Source organism: Miniopterus schreibersii (assembly GCF_964146895.1).
Source record: "Miniopterus schreibersii genome assembly, chromosome: 4".
NCBI lineage: Eukaryota > Metazoa > Chordata > Mammalia > Chiroptera > Miniopteridae > Miniopterus > Miniopterus schreibersii.
The window spans coordinates 79,748,179-79,764,615 of record NC_138105.1 but is presented as its reverse complement, the minus strand read 5'-3'; the positions used below and the strand labels follow the sequence as shown (position 1 = coordinate 79,764,615).

General features: G+C 41.8%; 1 protein-coding gene across 9 annotated transcripts in view; it reads left to right on the top strand.

Moving 5' to 3' along the window:
* The first annotated feature begins 1,363 nt into the window (after window positions 1-1,363).
* HNRNPM (heterogeneous nuclear ribonucleoprotein M) overlaps window positions 1,364-16,437 on the top strand; it is a 41,881-nt gene continuing 26,807 nt past the window's right edge. For 3 of the 9 annotated variants that reach the window (XM_081136293.1, XM_081136292.1, XM_081136291.1), the window contains exons 1-2: window positions 1,426-1,565; window positions 9,692-9,867. Coding sequence is in view for 2 of the 9 variants with exons in the window: in XM_081136285.1 (XP_080992411.1) it covers window positions 1,453-1,565; window positions 9,692-9,861 (283 nt within the window). In the remaining 7 variants the exon portion in view is untranslated. Of the gene's footprint in view, window positions 1,566-9,691; window positions 9,868-16,437 lie in introns of all 9 variants that reach the window. The other 6 variants (XM_081136290.1, XM_081136282.1, XM_081136285.1 and 3 more) reach the window with 4 other exon arrangements.

The following is a 16,437-nucleotide window of genomic DNA, read 5'->3' as shown; positions in this document are numbered from 1 at the left end:
AAGGGTTGGTGTGTGCACAGTGGATTTTGGTAGAGATTTCAGGAGGGTACTTGGGAGGAGGGACTTGGGTGAGAGAAGGGGATTCTGTGAGATGAGTTTGGGAAGTATGTCAGAATGGAACTGGAAAGGGAGGGTGGGGCATAGCCTCCTGTCTGGCTGGGATCCCACATGAATTTATTCTCTGGGTCTGAAGATCTCAACCTAGGTCAGAATCACCAGGCAGAATTAAGCATCTGGGAGGGTGTGGCAGGTGAGATATTCTTCCAGAGCCTAAAGGAATGCAATCATTCCGTGAGAGAGGTGGACCCCCCCCCACCCAAACTGCTTTCCCTTTGTGAGCCTAGCGAGAGTTTGGTGGTTAGATGGGAACCTGAGCAAGATTCAGTGAAGCATTTCAAAGTTCCAGAGACACCAGAGAGATGGGGAGCTGCTGGGGAAAAACCCCGAACCTCTAAACACTCCCCTGGACTCTGGCCTTTTCCCCAAGACAGCCTGTAACAGACCTAAAAACCCAGATGGGAACAGGAACAAGCCCTCAGGGCAGAGGGACACAGTTAAAGTTAATGGGATCTTTTGGCCTACAGCTTATTTCTCATCACATTTGGCTTTTTGCTTGTTCATTCACTCAAGAAACATCCATGAGCACTTACTGAGTCCCCAGCTATGCGTTTTGGCTGTTGCCTGATGGGTTCAGTGAAAAGACTTAGGCTATAAGCTCTTCACGAGGTGGTGGGGAGATTACCAGACAGAGAGTAGATATTCTTTCTTTTTATCCTCATATGAGGATTTTTTTCCCATTGCTTTTCAGAGAGCTTGGAAGGGAGAGAGAGACCGAGGCAGAGAGAGAGATAAACATCAATGTGAGAGAGACACATCACTGGTTGCCTCCTGCAGGGGCCCTAAGGGTGGGGGGGCTGCAACGGAGGTACCTGCCCTTGGCCCCCATCAAACAGGGGCCCTTCAGTCGGGGTGCTGAGGCTCTAACCACTAAGCCAAACCGGCTAGGATCAGAGCCTAGATATTCTTGGTGCAGGATGATACTTGCTTAGAGACACAGCACTTTGCACGCCAGTCCCACAACCTGGCCCTTCGGTGTTCTGCCCTTGCCTGGTTTCTTTACATTCCGGCAAACAAAACTTTCGCTGCCCCTCTGTTCCACCTGATTATGGAAGTGACTACGTCCGGGTGGAGGTGAGGAGATGCCTTTTCCTAATAAAGCTCAACAGTGGGTGGATGACCCAGCAGACGAGCCTAACAAGAGTTTGCTGAGGGTCAGCGCCGGTGCGCGGCGGGGGCGTGGCCTGGAGCGGGGGCGTGGCGCGGGGCTGGACGGAACCGGGCGGGAGCCGGCTGCGGCGCGCGCAGGCGTTACTGGTCGTGCCGGGTCACGTGAGCGCGCAGGCGCAGCACCGTGCAGCCCTCTCCATCACACAAAGCCCAGACGCGGAGAAAATGGCGGCAGGGGTCGAAGCGGCTGCCGAGGTGGCGGCGACGGAGCCCAAGATGGAGGGGGAGAGCGGCGCGCCCGGCGCGCCGAGCGGCAACGGGGTTCCGGGTCCGAAAGGGTGAGTATTCCACGGCTTCGTGTCCCGGGCCAGACATTTCGCGGCCCCGACTCCCGTTAGGTCTGTTGGCCGCCTCCCCCTGGCGCCTCCTCGGCCCAGGCCTCCCCCCGGGGCCTGCTAAAGGTGGGGGCGGCCAAGGCTGTCAGGAATGCTACCAGGCGGCCCCCCGGAGCACCTCAAAGGTTGCTCTTATGTCCCAGGCCTCGGGCCTCCACTCTTCCGGTCTCTAGGTCCGGTCCGACTCCGAGGCCTCAGGCCAGGCCTCTGGGCGCGGGGATGATGGCGCGGGCCCCAGGGCCGGCGAGTCCCGGAGTGCGTGGCCAGCTTCCCAGTCCGGTGACCTTGGGCGCGGGGTTTCACATTTTCCCTCTTGCCAGGGGTCTCAGTTTCCCTATTGGTCAAATGGGGGGAGGGGAAAGAGCGTGCAGGACTTGGCACGCGGTCGGCCCCGGTAAACGGTAGCGGAGGCGGGTAGGTGTAGGCAGGGACCGCGAGGACGGCTCCGGCCGCCCCCTCTTCCCCTCCCCCCTTCGGCGCGGGCCGCTCCCCCTCTCCCGCCCCTCGCCGAGTGCCTTGGTCGGAACCGCCCTTCGCCCCACTCTCTGGCTCAAGTACCTCGCTGAGGTCCCTCACTTCTTCCCCAGGTGTGCAGTAGGTATTCATAGAGCTATCGGGCCTTCTGCTCCATGTTCACCCTTACAAACAAACAGGAAAGAAGGAGAAAACATCCTCTTCCGTGTTCTAGGGGAAGATTTTCCATCATTCGGCTGGCTGCCCACTTCCAAACTCCGTCACCTTTTTGAGTCCTGCTTGCGGCTCTGTCTCGGGTCTTTGGTTTTTAAAATTCCCTTAACGCATGATCTTGTGTCCCCCGTGAAACCCACTTATTTTGCTTACAGTTACCTGAAAGAAAAACGTTTTTGCTCTGACCAGCACCTTGTGGGGAGAGGAGAGGGGAAGGCTGGGCACACATTTGATTTCCCACAAATTTTAAAAAATTGTGGTAACGTATACACAGTATGGAATTTACAATTTTAACTATTTGAAATGTGAGAATCGTTGTTATTAAGTGCAGTGTTGTGCAGCCATCACCACCATCCATGTCCAGAACTTTTTCAACATGTCAAACTGTAACCACTAATCAGTAACTTACCATTCTCCCCATCTCCTTGTTACCTCAGTTATACATTGTCAAGAATTTTCCTTCCCACAACATTTTTAATGTGCATAATTACAATTTGTGGGGATTAAAAGTGAATGTAGTTAAAGCACTTTATGTTAATGAGCATTTACTAAATCCTAGCTATGTTAAACTTAGGTGAGGACGAAAATATGCGCTGGTTATTGGTCCTTGGAAATCAACAGAGACATTTTGGAAATATTCTCAACACTTTATTATTGAAAACTCTCGAAAGGGATGTGTTCATTTTAGAGTTTTTTCAGCGTCTGTTTTGGGGAACCTGGTTGGATTTCTGAGAGCCATATTTGGAGGCTTTTAAGATATATTTATATGGTGTATTTTTTCTTTCAAAGCACTTAATCACAGGATGGAGTGCTGTTAGAATCGGGCTAGGTGAGAAGTTGAATTAGGTGAGAAGTTGAATTAGTTATGGATTGTATAGCGTCTGGGGTACTTATTTAAATTTCCCATTTTCCACTCTTCGTTTTCAAATAGTCATTTTGTGACTGATTCATTTGACAAATGTAGCATAGACTATTAAGAATAAAAATTTACATGGAATTCTCTGCAGCTGGCCTCTGGCCTATGTGCCATTTTGGAACAGGTGGACAAAAACAAATAAAGCTTCTCCTTGTTAAATAAAAATAAAAACCTATATTTAGTTTAGATTACTGGGAAGGTAATGTTTGTGTTAAGTCTGTTTTGCAATCAAGAAGAAAAATTTTTTTAACCACTGAGAAAACTCAGGTTAAGGTAATTGACCCAAAGAGTTTAGGGGAGGCCATCTTTACTTAAAGACCTTGGGGGCTTACACAACACTATTTTGGTAACCTCTCACTAAATACAGTCACTGGAAGTTTCTTATTTAAATAATAATGACTTGAGTCGGTTTTTTTGTTATTTTTGCACTGTACTTTAAAAAGTGTTTCTATACTTGATAAAAATAATTAAAAAATATATATATCTGTATTGATTTCAGAGAGAGGAAAGGAGAGAGAGAGGGAGAGAGAGAAAGAGAAACATCAATGATGAGAAAGTCATTGATCAAGCCCACAACCTGGGCACGTGCCCTGACTGGGAATTGAACCCCAGTCGTCTGGATCCTAGGTTGACGCTCAACTGCTGAGCCATGCCCGGCCGGGCAATAAAATAATTTTTGAGGTACATTATATTCTGAGCTCAGGATTAGAATAGGGGGCTCTGGATTGTTTGAATGCCTGCAGCCAACTCTTTGCTTTCACTTTGCTCTGTGATTTTATTCATGGTTATGCAAGCGATAGCAGTCTGCAAACATTAGGTTGCTTGTTTCTTTTCAGGGTTCTCAGGTGGGTTCTCTCATTACAGTGTTTTGCAGTCAGAGTTGAAGGCTGAATTGTTTCTTCAGTAGTCTGTAAGTACAATGCCTAGGTTTCCTCAGCCATTGCCCTGGTGAGCTTGTTTTAAAGCCTAATCTGGTATATTCAATGGTAGAAGGTCTCTCTACTGCTTTCAAGAAAATTATTGGTAGGAAAATATATCACTGCTAAAGTCACTTATGTGCCAGGTCTCTCCTTTAAACCTTTTACAAATGAAGGAACTGAGGCTTAGCAAAGGTGACATTGAGGTTTAAGCTTTGGTAGTGCGACCCTACCTGTTAGTCACCTGTATTATTGCTCTCTTAATGTTGCGCTTAACATTTACCAAGTTGTTTTTTGTTAGGCTATTTGTTGATTTCTCACAACACCCCTGTGAGCTAGGTGGATCCAGGCTATGCTGGTTTAGCTGGTAAACAACCAAGAGGAAAAGACCTAGAATCATGTGGGTGGTTAAGTGGTGGACCTGGAGCTAGAACAGTGCTATGAACCGAGCTCTCCACATCTTAAATGCATTAGAGGAACTCAGAGTTGAAAGGGTTTCTGTGAAGAATCATTTTGCATAAAGGATGATACAAGGGGATACGAGGGTGGGGGTGGGTGGGAATTCTTTTTCCCTCAGAAGTGTTCAGGATTTCAGGGTATTGGGTTGCCATTTCAGACTACACTCTTGCTTGAAGAACTCTGCAAGTAATAAATAGTATTATACATGGGAATGCCATGGAGGCATGAGAGGGTAGGGATTCACTCATTTAAACTGAATGTAGCAGTCCTTCCTGGAGTAGGCACTTAAAATTTTTTTTTAGTTGTGGTCTTTATGTATAGTATAATTCTAGTGTTATGGAGCAGTGACATGATAAATTACCAATTTTCAATGAATATAGTCAGCAAAACAATTCCAAAGCCATATTAAACATAATTAAACTTATTTGAATGATTTGGAAGGTAGTTTCAGATATTTTAGGCTTGTCTTTATGTATTATGAAATAGGTTTATAGAATTTCAGGGAAAGTTTCGGTTTTACTGGTTCTATTTAGAACTTTGGTAGGTGACTGGGTGGCAGAATCAGATGGAATCAGAATCATGGGCAATTGGCAATATCAGAATATTGATTGATAAGACATTTAGCTGGCCTAGGTAGGCCACTTACTGTGGCTTCACAGTAAGTTTCTTTGAAAGATTACAAATCTGTTACTTTATGTTGGAGTTACAAGTCAAGTTATTGGGATTAGGTTTAAAATGTAATAAATATGAGAAGAAACTTTTAAAAACAATGTTGTATAATAGGCACAATAAACATATTGGAAATGTAGTTTGGTGTGTGTCAGTATATAAAACCCTCATTGAATCAAGATAAATATATCACTACATTTTCTCACCCCTTTGTAATCCTCTGAGCCTCTCTTCTCTCCACCCCTAGGTTATCATGGGTCTGCTTTCCGTCAGTATGCATCATTGGTTCTCAACTGGGTGATTTCTTCCCTCTAGGGGACATTTGGAAATGTTTTGGAGACATTTTTGATCTTCACCTTCAAGACAGAGGGATGGAGTTGCTACTGGCATCCTTGAGTAGAGGTCAGGGAATGCTGCTGAATACTGTATAGTGCACAGGGAAGTCCCCCACAACACAGGATTATCTGGCCTAAGATGTCAATAGTGCTGAGGTTGAGAAACCCTGCTGTAGATTAGTTTGCTAGAATAGATTTTCTGAATACCCTTTTTTGGTCTTTTTTTTTTTTTTAGTATAAATATTTTGAGATTCATTCATGTTGTTTGTAGTACATTACTTTTTGTTGAGTAGTATTTCCATGTATGAATATACTGCAATTTGTTTATTCATAAGTGTTGCATATATAGGGTGTCGCAAAAAAATGTATATGCACTTTAACAGCTGATAGCTCAGTTTTGAAAATGAAATGTATTTTAATGAACACTGCCTTTATAATTATTCAAAGTGTGTGTGTGTGTGTGTGTACGTACATTGTTTGGGGACACCCTATAGTTGAGGACTAGAGAAAACTTTGCCTCATTTTATTCTGAAGATGGGAGAAAATTGGATCGGGCATTTTAAAAATGGACTTTTCAGGACACCACTCTTAAACTATCACATCATCTGTAATTGAATATATGTCTTGAGGGAGATTTCTTTGAGGGTGGTTTTCTCCTAATTCTGTCAAGAATAGAGTTCATGGTGATCATTAGATTTAAGAAAAGGTCAATTTTTTAAGAAGCTGGAAATGACTTTCTGAGGAAGCTTTTCAGAGAGAGGAAGTGATTGCCCAGAGAAGAATTTGGGTGCAGTGGTATTGTGCTCACACCTTGGGCATAATCCATATGAGCTGCTTTCTCAATGCTGAGCCATGTGATGTGGATTAACCCTAAACCAAATAATCCAGTTTCTTTGGTTAGATTGGGTAGTTTATTTTTTAAAAAATCTTATTTTTTTAAGATTTTGTTGATTTCTAGGGGGGGAGAAACACCAATGTGAGAGGGAAACATCGATCGATCGGCTTCCCTGACCAGGGAGACCATACCTGTAACCCAGGGATGTGCCCTGACTGGGAATCGAACTGGCAGCCTTTGAGTGCACAATACAGCACCCAACCAACTAAATCACATGCGCCAGGGCAGGTAGTTTATTCTTAGCCCTAATAATGCATGGGCAGAGTATAGCCTACATACTTTGGCTGTAATTAGTTATTTACACATTTTATAATTAATAGGTGACCTTAGCAGCCTGAAAACAGACTGGCACTATTAGTGTCATGGACCCTAAGTCAGAATTTTTTTTTTTGTGGCAAATCATAGGATATTTGGGTTTCAAAAGAAACAAGTCATATACATTTCTATCTACAGACCCTCTGTAGGTAGGTTTATGAAATATAGATTAGATGTACATTTTATGAATTTATACTATTTTCCTCATCTGCCAAGAGTAAGCAATTGGCAAATATGCTGTTTGGCAGATTTTGGTGCAGGACTTCATGTGGCGTAGGCAGGTTCCTTCTGAGATCTGTTTGTGGTGTGCAGCCTAGCCTGAGGAAGGTCTGTTGTGAACCTGGGTGGACAGAGTAAAGAGTTCTGGGGATCCAAGAACTCCAGTGGCCGTACCTTCCACATCTGTCAGCTGGAAGTCTGTTGCATGTTGATATAGTTCAGATCATGTAGGAAGCGGCTTTCCTTAGTTTTGCCTAGGATGATATACCTTCATTGGGTTACCACTTGGCACCCTTGTGTATGAGGGACCAGTTAAAAAAAACTTTGGCCCAGCTGGGCGTGGCTCAACAGTTGAGCGTCTACCTAGAATCCAGGCGATCGGGGTTCGATTCCTGGTTGGGGCACATGCCCAGGTTGCGGGCTGCAGCCGATCAATGACTCTCTCATCACTGATGTTTCTATCTCTCTCCCTCTCCTTTCCTTTCTCTGAAATCAATAAAGATATATTTTTAAAAAACCCCAAAACTTTGGAGACTGCAAAAAGTTGCTAACTTTCTAATTTTTCCAAATTATGTTAAAGTCCTCCAGCTACCACCCATTGTTTGAACACTACTCCCACACACAAGGAAGAATCCTAGAATAAAGATCAGCCCTTTTATTAAGTGAAGGTAGTTTTGTAAATCAATACCATAGTCTTGGCTTTTGTTTTTTTCCATTTGTGCCGTGGATTACAAAGCCTTTGCTGGAATCTGTGGTTTGGGAGTTGCAGGATTCTCACTGGTGGAAGAATAGGGCTAGTGAAGCAGAAAGTGCGCTGAGAAGAACTCCCTATGGCTGCCAGGTGTTTCTGGTCAGTGCTTACAGGTGTTGGAGGTGTCTGCTTGTGGTCAAAGGGGGCTGAATTGAGCAGGCAGCTCAGGGATCAGCCTCACTTGACCAATGCATAGGTGCTGCCCTGGTTACACACATACACTGTCCTGTTGTCCCTAGGCTATGGCCTGTTGAGCCTGATGTCTGGTTCTGTGCTTTGGAAGCCTGCATTTCTTATGAAGCTTTTTTCATGTCCCAGTTTAAGCTGAATTTGTTTGTATGGAGCTTAGAACCTAACACACCAAGGTGAAAAGTATTACGGGAAAGGCCATGCCAAAAAGCATCCACCCTTCTTTGCAAAAGTTGGGAGTGTTTGTGTGCTCTTTTATGTACCAGGGTTGCTTAGACTTTGATTTTCCTAGTGTCAAAGTGGGGTTGTGTAGAGAATGGTTTCTTTCCCTTAAAAATTTTTTTATTGTGGTACAATATATGTAAGAGTTACCATTTTAACCATTTTTAAAAATTTTTATTATTTTAAAAAATATATCTATTGATTTCAGAGAGAGGAAGGGAGAGGGGGGAAAGAGTTGAAACATCAATGATGATAGAGTCGTCATTGATCGGCTGCCTTCCGCACACCCCCTGCTGGGCATTGAGCTCAGAAACCCGGCATGTGCCCTGACCCTGAATTGAACCTCATTCTTCTGGATTATAGGTTGATGCTCAACCGCTGAGCCACTTTGGCTAGGCCATTTTAACCATTTTACGTGTACAATTTAGTAGCATCAAGTACAATGTTGTATATTATACCACGATCCACTTTCCATTTCCAGAGCTTTTATTGTCCCAAACAGAGAGACTGGCTTGTTTCACTTAGCATGTTTTCAAAGTTCATCTGTGTTACAACATGTATCAGCACTTCACTCCTTTTTATGGTTGAACAATATTCTATTGTACTTATATACCACATTTTGTTCATTCCATTCGTCTGTTGGTGAATACTTAGGTTGTTTCCACCTTTAGGCTATTGGGAATAATGCTGCTATTGGTGTATAAGTATTTGATCTTTGCTTTCACTTCCCTGGGCTATATACCTAGGAGTGGAATTGCTGGGTCATATAGTGATTATATGTTTTAACTTTTTGAGTAACTGCCACACTTTTATGTAGCAGCTGCACCATTTTACATTCCCACTTAAAACAATTTTTTAAAAAACACAACAAAAGGCACTTTTATTTGTGAAGCTAAAATTGGTTGGGACTGTGCACCACCTCATTTCTGTTCCATGAAATCTTGTAAAAAACTTTTTTAAAGATTTTTTTTTTTTTTTTTGAGAGGGGGGCAGAGAAATACCAATGTGAGAGCAGAACATCAGGTTGGCTGCCTCCTACACTCCGTACCGGGGATTGAGCCCACAACCTGGGTATGTGCCCTGACCTGGAATTGAACCAGCAATCTTTTGGGGCACAGGACAGTGCCCAACCTACTGAGCTGTGCCTGCCAAGGTCTTGTAAATCTTTTTCTCTTTTCCTCTTTCTGTTTTGGAATTAAAGCACTTCAGGCAGGGAGTTGGCCTCTCACTCCCATTTCTGTTATGCCATAGGAGTGTGTGAAGGCCTAGAAGAACACACTTTCTTGGGACCGGTTTCTTGATAGGTGGGTTTAAGGAGTGCACTATTGCAGTTTTCTGCTCTATGGAAACGCTTTAGTTTGAATGTCTCATCAAAGTCAGTATTAGTCTTGTGTTATATGTAACTTTGTATGGAATTGTAAACCTGGCAAGTGAAATACTATCTTTCAAATTGTGCTAACATATGGACCCTTTTTTCCCCATCTTTTGAATTCAGTGAAGGAGAACGACCTACTCAGAATGAGAAGAGAAAGGAGAAAAACATAAAAAGAGGAGGCAATCGCTTTGAGCCATATGCCAATCCAACCAAAAGATACAGAGCCTTCATTACAAACATACCTTTTGATGTGAAATGGCAGTCACTTAAAGACCTGGTTAAAGAAAAAGGTAATGGTACTGGTGGTTGAGTAGGGTAAGAAGGTTGGTGTGTCATCTTTTCTGTGGCTGATTCCTTGGTTATTTTTTGTCAGTGGAAGCTGTTCTGGGTAGAGCATGTGTTCTGTCAGGCTTGAGAGTTAAGCCCTCCTACCCACCCTACTTTTTTTTTTGTGGTTGTGCACCTGTGTGTCTGATAGGGTGGTTTGATGATCCTTTGGCCTATAAATATTTTACTGGCTTAATATAGTAATAGGACTTCAATTAAGTTTGAGGGGAGCCTCTTTGTGTTAAGGAAATTTTTTGATTTTTTTTTTCATAATAGGTAGGAGAGGTTTTATCTTTTCTGTCGCTCTTTTTTTTTTTAAAGCTTTTAAATTCCTTTGGGAAGGTAGTTTGTTTAAATTTTGTGGATGTCTTTCTGGGATCAAAATTTGGTAGCTGGAACTTGTGCTGTTCAGATTCTAAATTATAAAACATTAGCTTGTGCTTAAATTGTTAGGCACCCCCCCCTGGGGGGGGCGGGGAACACTTAGATTGGCAATTGGAGAGCTCAAAATAAGGCCTGTCCTGTGTAATGTAGTGCCTTCTGGTGCACATTAGTCACAGCTCAGGCGTCCAAATTCCTGCTTAGGGCAGGGGAAGCAGTGGAAGCTCTACTGCCACCAAGACGTCCGAGGAGGTCGGTTGTCTCCATAGTCCTTTGCCTTACCCCATGTGCACACCAGGTGTGTCCTTTCTTTCCCATACTCTTGTTCTGTTTCTTCTGTCTTCCTTTCTTTCCTGATTCTTGGCCCTGCTGGTGGCACTCAGGGCTAAAGAGATTGCTCAGCCCTGCTTATAGAGAACAATTTGTCTAATGCCTTGGGGTCTCCCCTCACCTCCACCCCCTAAGGGAAACTTAGACTCAAATTACTCTCAAATGGAGTCTTTTTGAAGGACTGAAAGGTACTGGTTTTTTGGAGCATTCATAATGAAAAGAGATTTGAGCTTGATTTGTCAAATGATTAACATTTCAGTGACAGAGATGCCACTTGGATAGGCCATTTTTGTATGTGTACTGGTGCTCCCAGCATTGGGTTTTGAAAATATAAATGGCCCATTGCCATCATTGTCCCATCTCTTGATTTGACCATGACATGCTGAAGCACTAGGCACCGTGAACCTCTCTGTACAGTTATGTATGGTGCTCCCATGTAGTATTTCTCCAGATAACATGGATGGAAAATGTTTGGGTGTGAGATTTGTTTTCCTGCCTTGATCAGCAAAATCATTCCTGCCAATGCTCCTAGGGCAAGAGTGAAGTTTCTTCTTTTTGTCTGAAGGGCGTGTCATGTGGCATCCCAGATGCAGTGTTCTTGGTTTTTGGGACTGCTGCTTCAATACAAGCTTAGAATTTCTGTACAGTAAAGTTGGGTCTCATTCGAATTAGTTTTTGGAATAACCCCCAAATTTGTGTTTTTGTGATTTGGTTGAATCACTGAATTGATACTTCCATTGATAATAAGGTATAGTAGTTCCAAGAACCAGGAATGTGGCTTTGAAAATGCAGAATTTTGTAAGAGATTGCAGGCCAAATTATTTTTTCATTTTTAGGAGTGTGTGAACCAGTTTTGGGACATGATGGATAAAGTAGGTGACATTTTTACTGCTTTACCATTCAGTAATTCAGTTTTGGAAGCCTTAAAGCTGGTAGCAGCAGCAGCAGCCATGACGTTTCTGGATGTAGAAGCAGTTCACCTCAATTTCCTATTGAACTGTATTAAGTGTGGAGCCAGCCTGGTGGTTTATTCGGGTACTTCCAAACTGGTTCTCATATTCCCCTGGCATACTGCTATGAATGCCCTGGCTCAGCCCTTTCAGTGTATTTTGGTGGTGTAATTTAGAATTACAGGTGTGCAGTAAATCAGTTATTTTTAACAGACCTTAAAATGTTCTTGCTTAGAACTCCCCTGTACAAGTTAAATTACTTTTCTGTTTTATTATTAGCCATGTTAGATTGTGGGTAAAGAGATTCATAAGAGAAAGGTAATCTTTTTTATGGTAATGGTTATATTCAGTATGTGAAATCTAAAATAATTTACTGTTTACCTACGTGACTCCTTAAGAAATGTTTTTATTCTTTTTATTATGAGGTTTTCAAAAGACATTTTTATTCATGTCTTGGTATACCAAAAATAATGTAAAGTTATTTGAAATCTGAAATATTTACTTGAAATCTGTTGCAAATAAGTTTTAAGGTTTTTGAAGACTTGTTATTGCACAGGGGGAAGAAAATCACAGATAGAGGCACTTATACCCTGAAAGCATTGGTCTCAAGGTAATCTTTAGGATGGACAAAGCAGAGATTTGGGCTGTCTTAATCCAACCACTCTTTATCAGTCTGCATTTTAAGAGCCTGTCCCTGATTAAATCGTCCTTTTTCAGAAAAATAGTGGAATAATTTGTCCTCAGCTTAAAGATCTGAATAATGTTATATCATTGCCGCACTGTCTAATTGCCACCTCTCAGAATTAAGGTAGTAGCTCTGAAATGGCAGGACAGGAGCTTTTCTAAGGCTAATCATTGATCATGCCTGAGATTGCCTCATGCACCACTCCCTAATTCACCGTCCTTGGATACCCAAGTGTGTTTTATAGTGTTTGTCTTGAATTTTAGCATTTAACAGCATTCTGGGAGATCCTACTAATAATTCATGTATTATGTGAAACTGACCACTTTTCCCCTGGTTTTTTCAAAACCCTGAATAGGATCACAAAGCTTGTTTGGTGCCCAGATTTTTTTTGGAGGCACTATCATGAAATCAACATTACTGATTTTTTAAAGAAGTATGTATTCAGAGCTTTGCTGTGTTCTGAGCCAGCCTGCTTTTTTGCTCACCCCCATAATATCAGTTAGGGACAGGAATTAAACAGTTTCATAGCCCTTAGAATTGAATGCCCTCTTTCCCTGAGCTTTCCCCTTCCTGCTCTATGTTTCCCGATGGGACAAGGGAAAGGTTTCTGTTGTCCTTCCTTTTGACTGTGCTTATTTTTTAACGGAGATATTGCGTGGAAAAAATGGCAGCTTTGAAGACCAAATTGTTGCTGGGTTGAAAAACAAACATACATTGAGAGCCAATGTAATACGAAATTTGGAGATTGCCAAACCAAGTTTGAGAGTGAATTAATGACCTAACAGCTACCTAATTTTCATCAGTTAACAGCTGTTGGGGATACATATCTTTTTAAAAGATGTCTTTATTGATTTTTGAGAGAGAAAGGGAGAGAGAGAGAGAGAAACATCAGTGATAGTCACTGATGAGCTGCCTCCTCCATGCCCCCACTGGGGATGGAGCCCACAACCCAGGCACATGCCCTGACCGGGAATCAAACTGCCTGTATCATAGGTTGATGCTCAACTACTGAGCCACTCTGGCTGGATCGGGATAAGGATTGGGCAAAAAAGTAAGATTTCTGTGAGCAAAAGGTGGCTTGGTTATTTTAAACTTAAATAGTGTTGTGCTACATTACTGGGAAGTCCTCGTGTGTGGATGAAGGAAGCTTGGCATGGGGCTGCTTGTTCTCCTGGCCTAACCTGGGAGCCGGCAGCACCGAGGCAGGACTGAGCTGCAGCAGCAGTTAGTAAACACGGAGCAGAGTGTGAGGAAGAAAGGAAGGTCAGTGATGTAGTTTATTCTCAATCAATCCTAAATTTAGCAGCAGTCAGTTTAACTTGTATAAGCAATGATTTCTTTAAGCACTTAATCCTTCTGTTTTTATTTAATGCATCACTTCAAGTAAATTTCAAATTCTAGCTGACAGAAAACCAAGGCCCAGAGGGCATGTGTAGTCCAGTGGAAGTTGTCCAGTGGCTCTTGGAAATAATCTTCATGGTGGGTCTGTGGAGCAGAACTTAAATTTTAAGTTTCAGAAAAATCCCTACCCAATCTCTTTGGCTCCTTCAGATTTTCCTTTGTTGGAAATTGAGCCTGCATTTTGGAAAGGCTGTTATGCTGAAGCTTTTGTCTCTGTGGGTATTTGGGTTAAACCCCAACAGTGGAGCCTCCCTGGCTTCCTTGGTGGCCTTTGGTCTAGTTAGAGAGGTAGTGTTGTTCTGCTGTCCCCGCAGATTGAGAAGCAAGAATGGGTTCAATCAGTTTCTAACTTGGCTGTAAATTAAGTAATCACTGTGTAGAATAATTATTTTGCCATATATATGAGAAACAAGCTATATATAAACCTACATATATGTCTATATATTAATCACACGTTCCAAATTCAAATATGCATTTATTCTATGCACCGCACCATTAGAGTAGCTACCTTATTATGAGATGAAAATGTTTGATAACATGCCCTGTTTCCCCCTTCCTTTAATAATACAGGCCTTTTCACATATGAATTCTTGTCAGTGACTGTACTCTCTTTTTTGTGTGTGTGTCCATTTCATACTTGAGTAGTAAATGAGAACACAGAAATAAATACTCTTTATGGTAAAAATACGTGCAGAAATGTTAAATCAGAATAGCTCCAAGGACTGCCTGAATTATTTTTGGTTTGCTCATCTACTTAACCTCCTGGTGCCTTTTATTCTTGAGGCAATATATATATTTTTTGTTTTTGTCACTTTTTTCTTTTCTCTCTCTTCTTGAGGCAGTATTTTTAATAACCCACCAAAATGTTGGTTAAAAATTATTTCTTGGAGCACTTTAAAAATAAAGGTAGGTGATAACATGTGGCATTATTAGACTTTTCAGAGTCTTAGGTTTTTCCTGTAGATACTTTGATGTTTAAGCTGCAGTAGAATTTGTCTCAGCAACCTCCTCTTGGGATTTCATTCATGTTCAATGAGGAGTGAGGAGCAGCAGTAATTTTTATTAATACCTGCGAATTCCATTTCTTTGATACTGTTGCTATTGCCAATTTGTGAACTTTACCTCTCAGTTCTAACTGATCTGCTCTGGTTGGTTGGCTCTTTTAAACTTTATTTCATTGAATATGACCAGATTGATAATTGACAAATTTTGCCTTCCAAGTTTTGTTGATGTACTGATTCTACTGAACAGGTCTTGCTTTATTTAATAGTTAAGAGCTAAAAGATGGTAGTCTCTTACAGGCTTTATTATTATCTTCCTGTTGGGAAGTATAAATCAGCAGCTGTTGCAGAGCCTGTGGTACCAGTTTGCTCACAGCTCTCAATTGATGAGGTCTGTCAGGGTTGAGATCAGGATTTATGAGGAGAGCATGGTTATTATTGATCCTTGGGAACAACACTACTCATGCTAGAGCCACAGTGATGGCCTCACTTACTGCTAAACTGAGAGGAGGGAGGGTTCTTTTTTTTGTTTTTACTAAACTATACCATTTGGGGGGGAAAAGAGAGGGAACATTTTAAGCAGTTTCCATGTGCCAAGGATTGAAGGCTGGGCTTGTTCCATCACTAGAATGTTAAGTGTGAAAAGTCCTAATTTCTAAACCTAGCTTTTGCTGAAGTGATTAAGACCATGGAAAAAAGTTTGATTGGGACTTGCTTGGTTTCCAGGTTGCAATGACATCTTTTTGATAAAGTGTCTTTATGGGCACAGACTAGAAACTATCCAAATACCACAGTATTTTAATTTTGACAACATAGTTACAGCTGTCGTTGAGATAGTGTGTTTCTTTTATTTATTTTTAAGGTTATTAGGCAGTAGTCACAGTCACATCTCATAGGAAGGAAGGAAACTTGGGTTCTCTCTTCACTGTCTTGACACAGTACCTGGCATTTTCATTTAAGTGGAGACAAGAGCTGCTGGTCTTGAAATGCCTGCTGCTGTTGAAATAAATGGCTCTTAACGTGGCTTCAGGAAAGGCCACAACTTTTTTGGAATTGCTTTACTTTTGTATGGGTAAAATAAAGCCAATTTGTATGATTGTCCCTTGTCTGATCATTTTTCAGTTTGCTCCATCAGGAGTACATACTCCACATGTTAAACTTACCAGTTGCACCTATTTCCTTTTTTTATCTCTGCACTGATTCTCCTTGCTGTTTTTGTGTAAAGTGCTGGTTTGGTTAACATTTCAGGAAAGGACAAGGAAGCCAAGGCTGTAGATTTAAACTTTGAACACTTGGCTTTCTTGCTTTCAACTGCCAGGCAAATGCATTATTAATAAATATGCCTTCCAAATTGTTAATTTTATTTTTAAAAAGTTTTATATTTAAATATCTCCTTGCAATAGTGATTTAAAAATCCTGTAATAATTTTAATGTCCTTTGAACAAAGGAGTTAGAATAGGCAGGACTTGTTGAGGCCATTAAGGAGGGTTATTTTATCCTTGTAGCGCTAAACCAAACTTGAAAACTGAGTTGGAGAAGGCTTTACCATCATAAAAATAATCCTTTAAAAAATAGCCTATTTAGAGATTGTTTTCTCCAAACTAAGCTTTAAATTTCTGTTTTCTGTGTGCCGTCTTCAAGCTCAGCAGACATTTTAGTGGTTGACTTGATGGGTTTTAACATCATGAATTGGCAATCCAAACCTTGAGGAAAATCTGCAGAATCTTTTGAAATGCTTTGTTTTCCCCCTTCCCCCTTTGTGTAGATTAGAATCAAGTGAGTCTGTTTAAT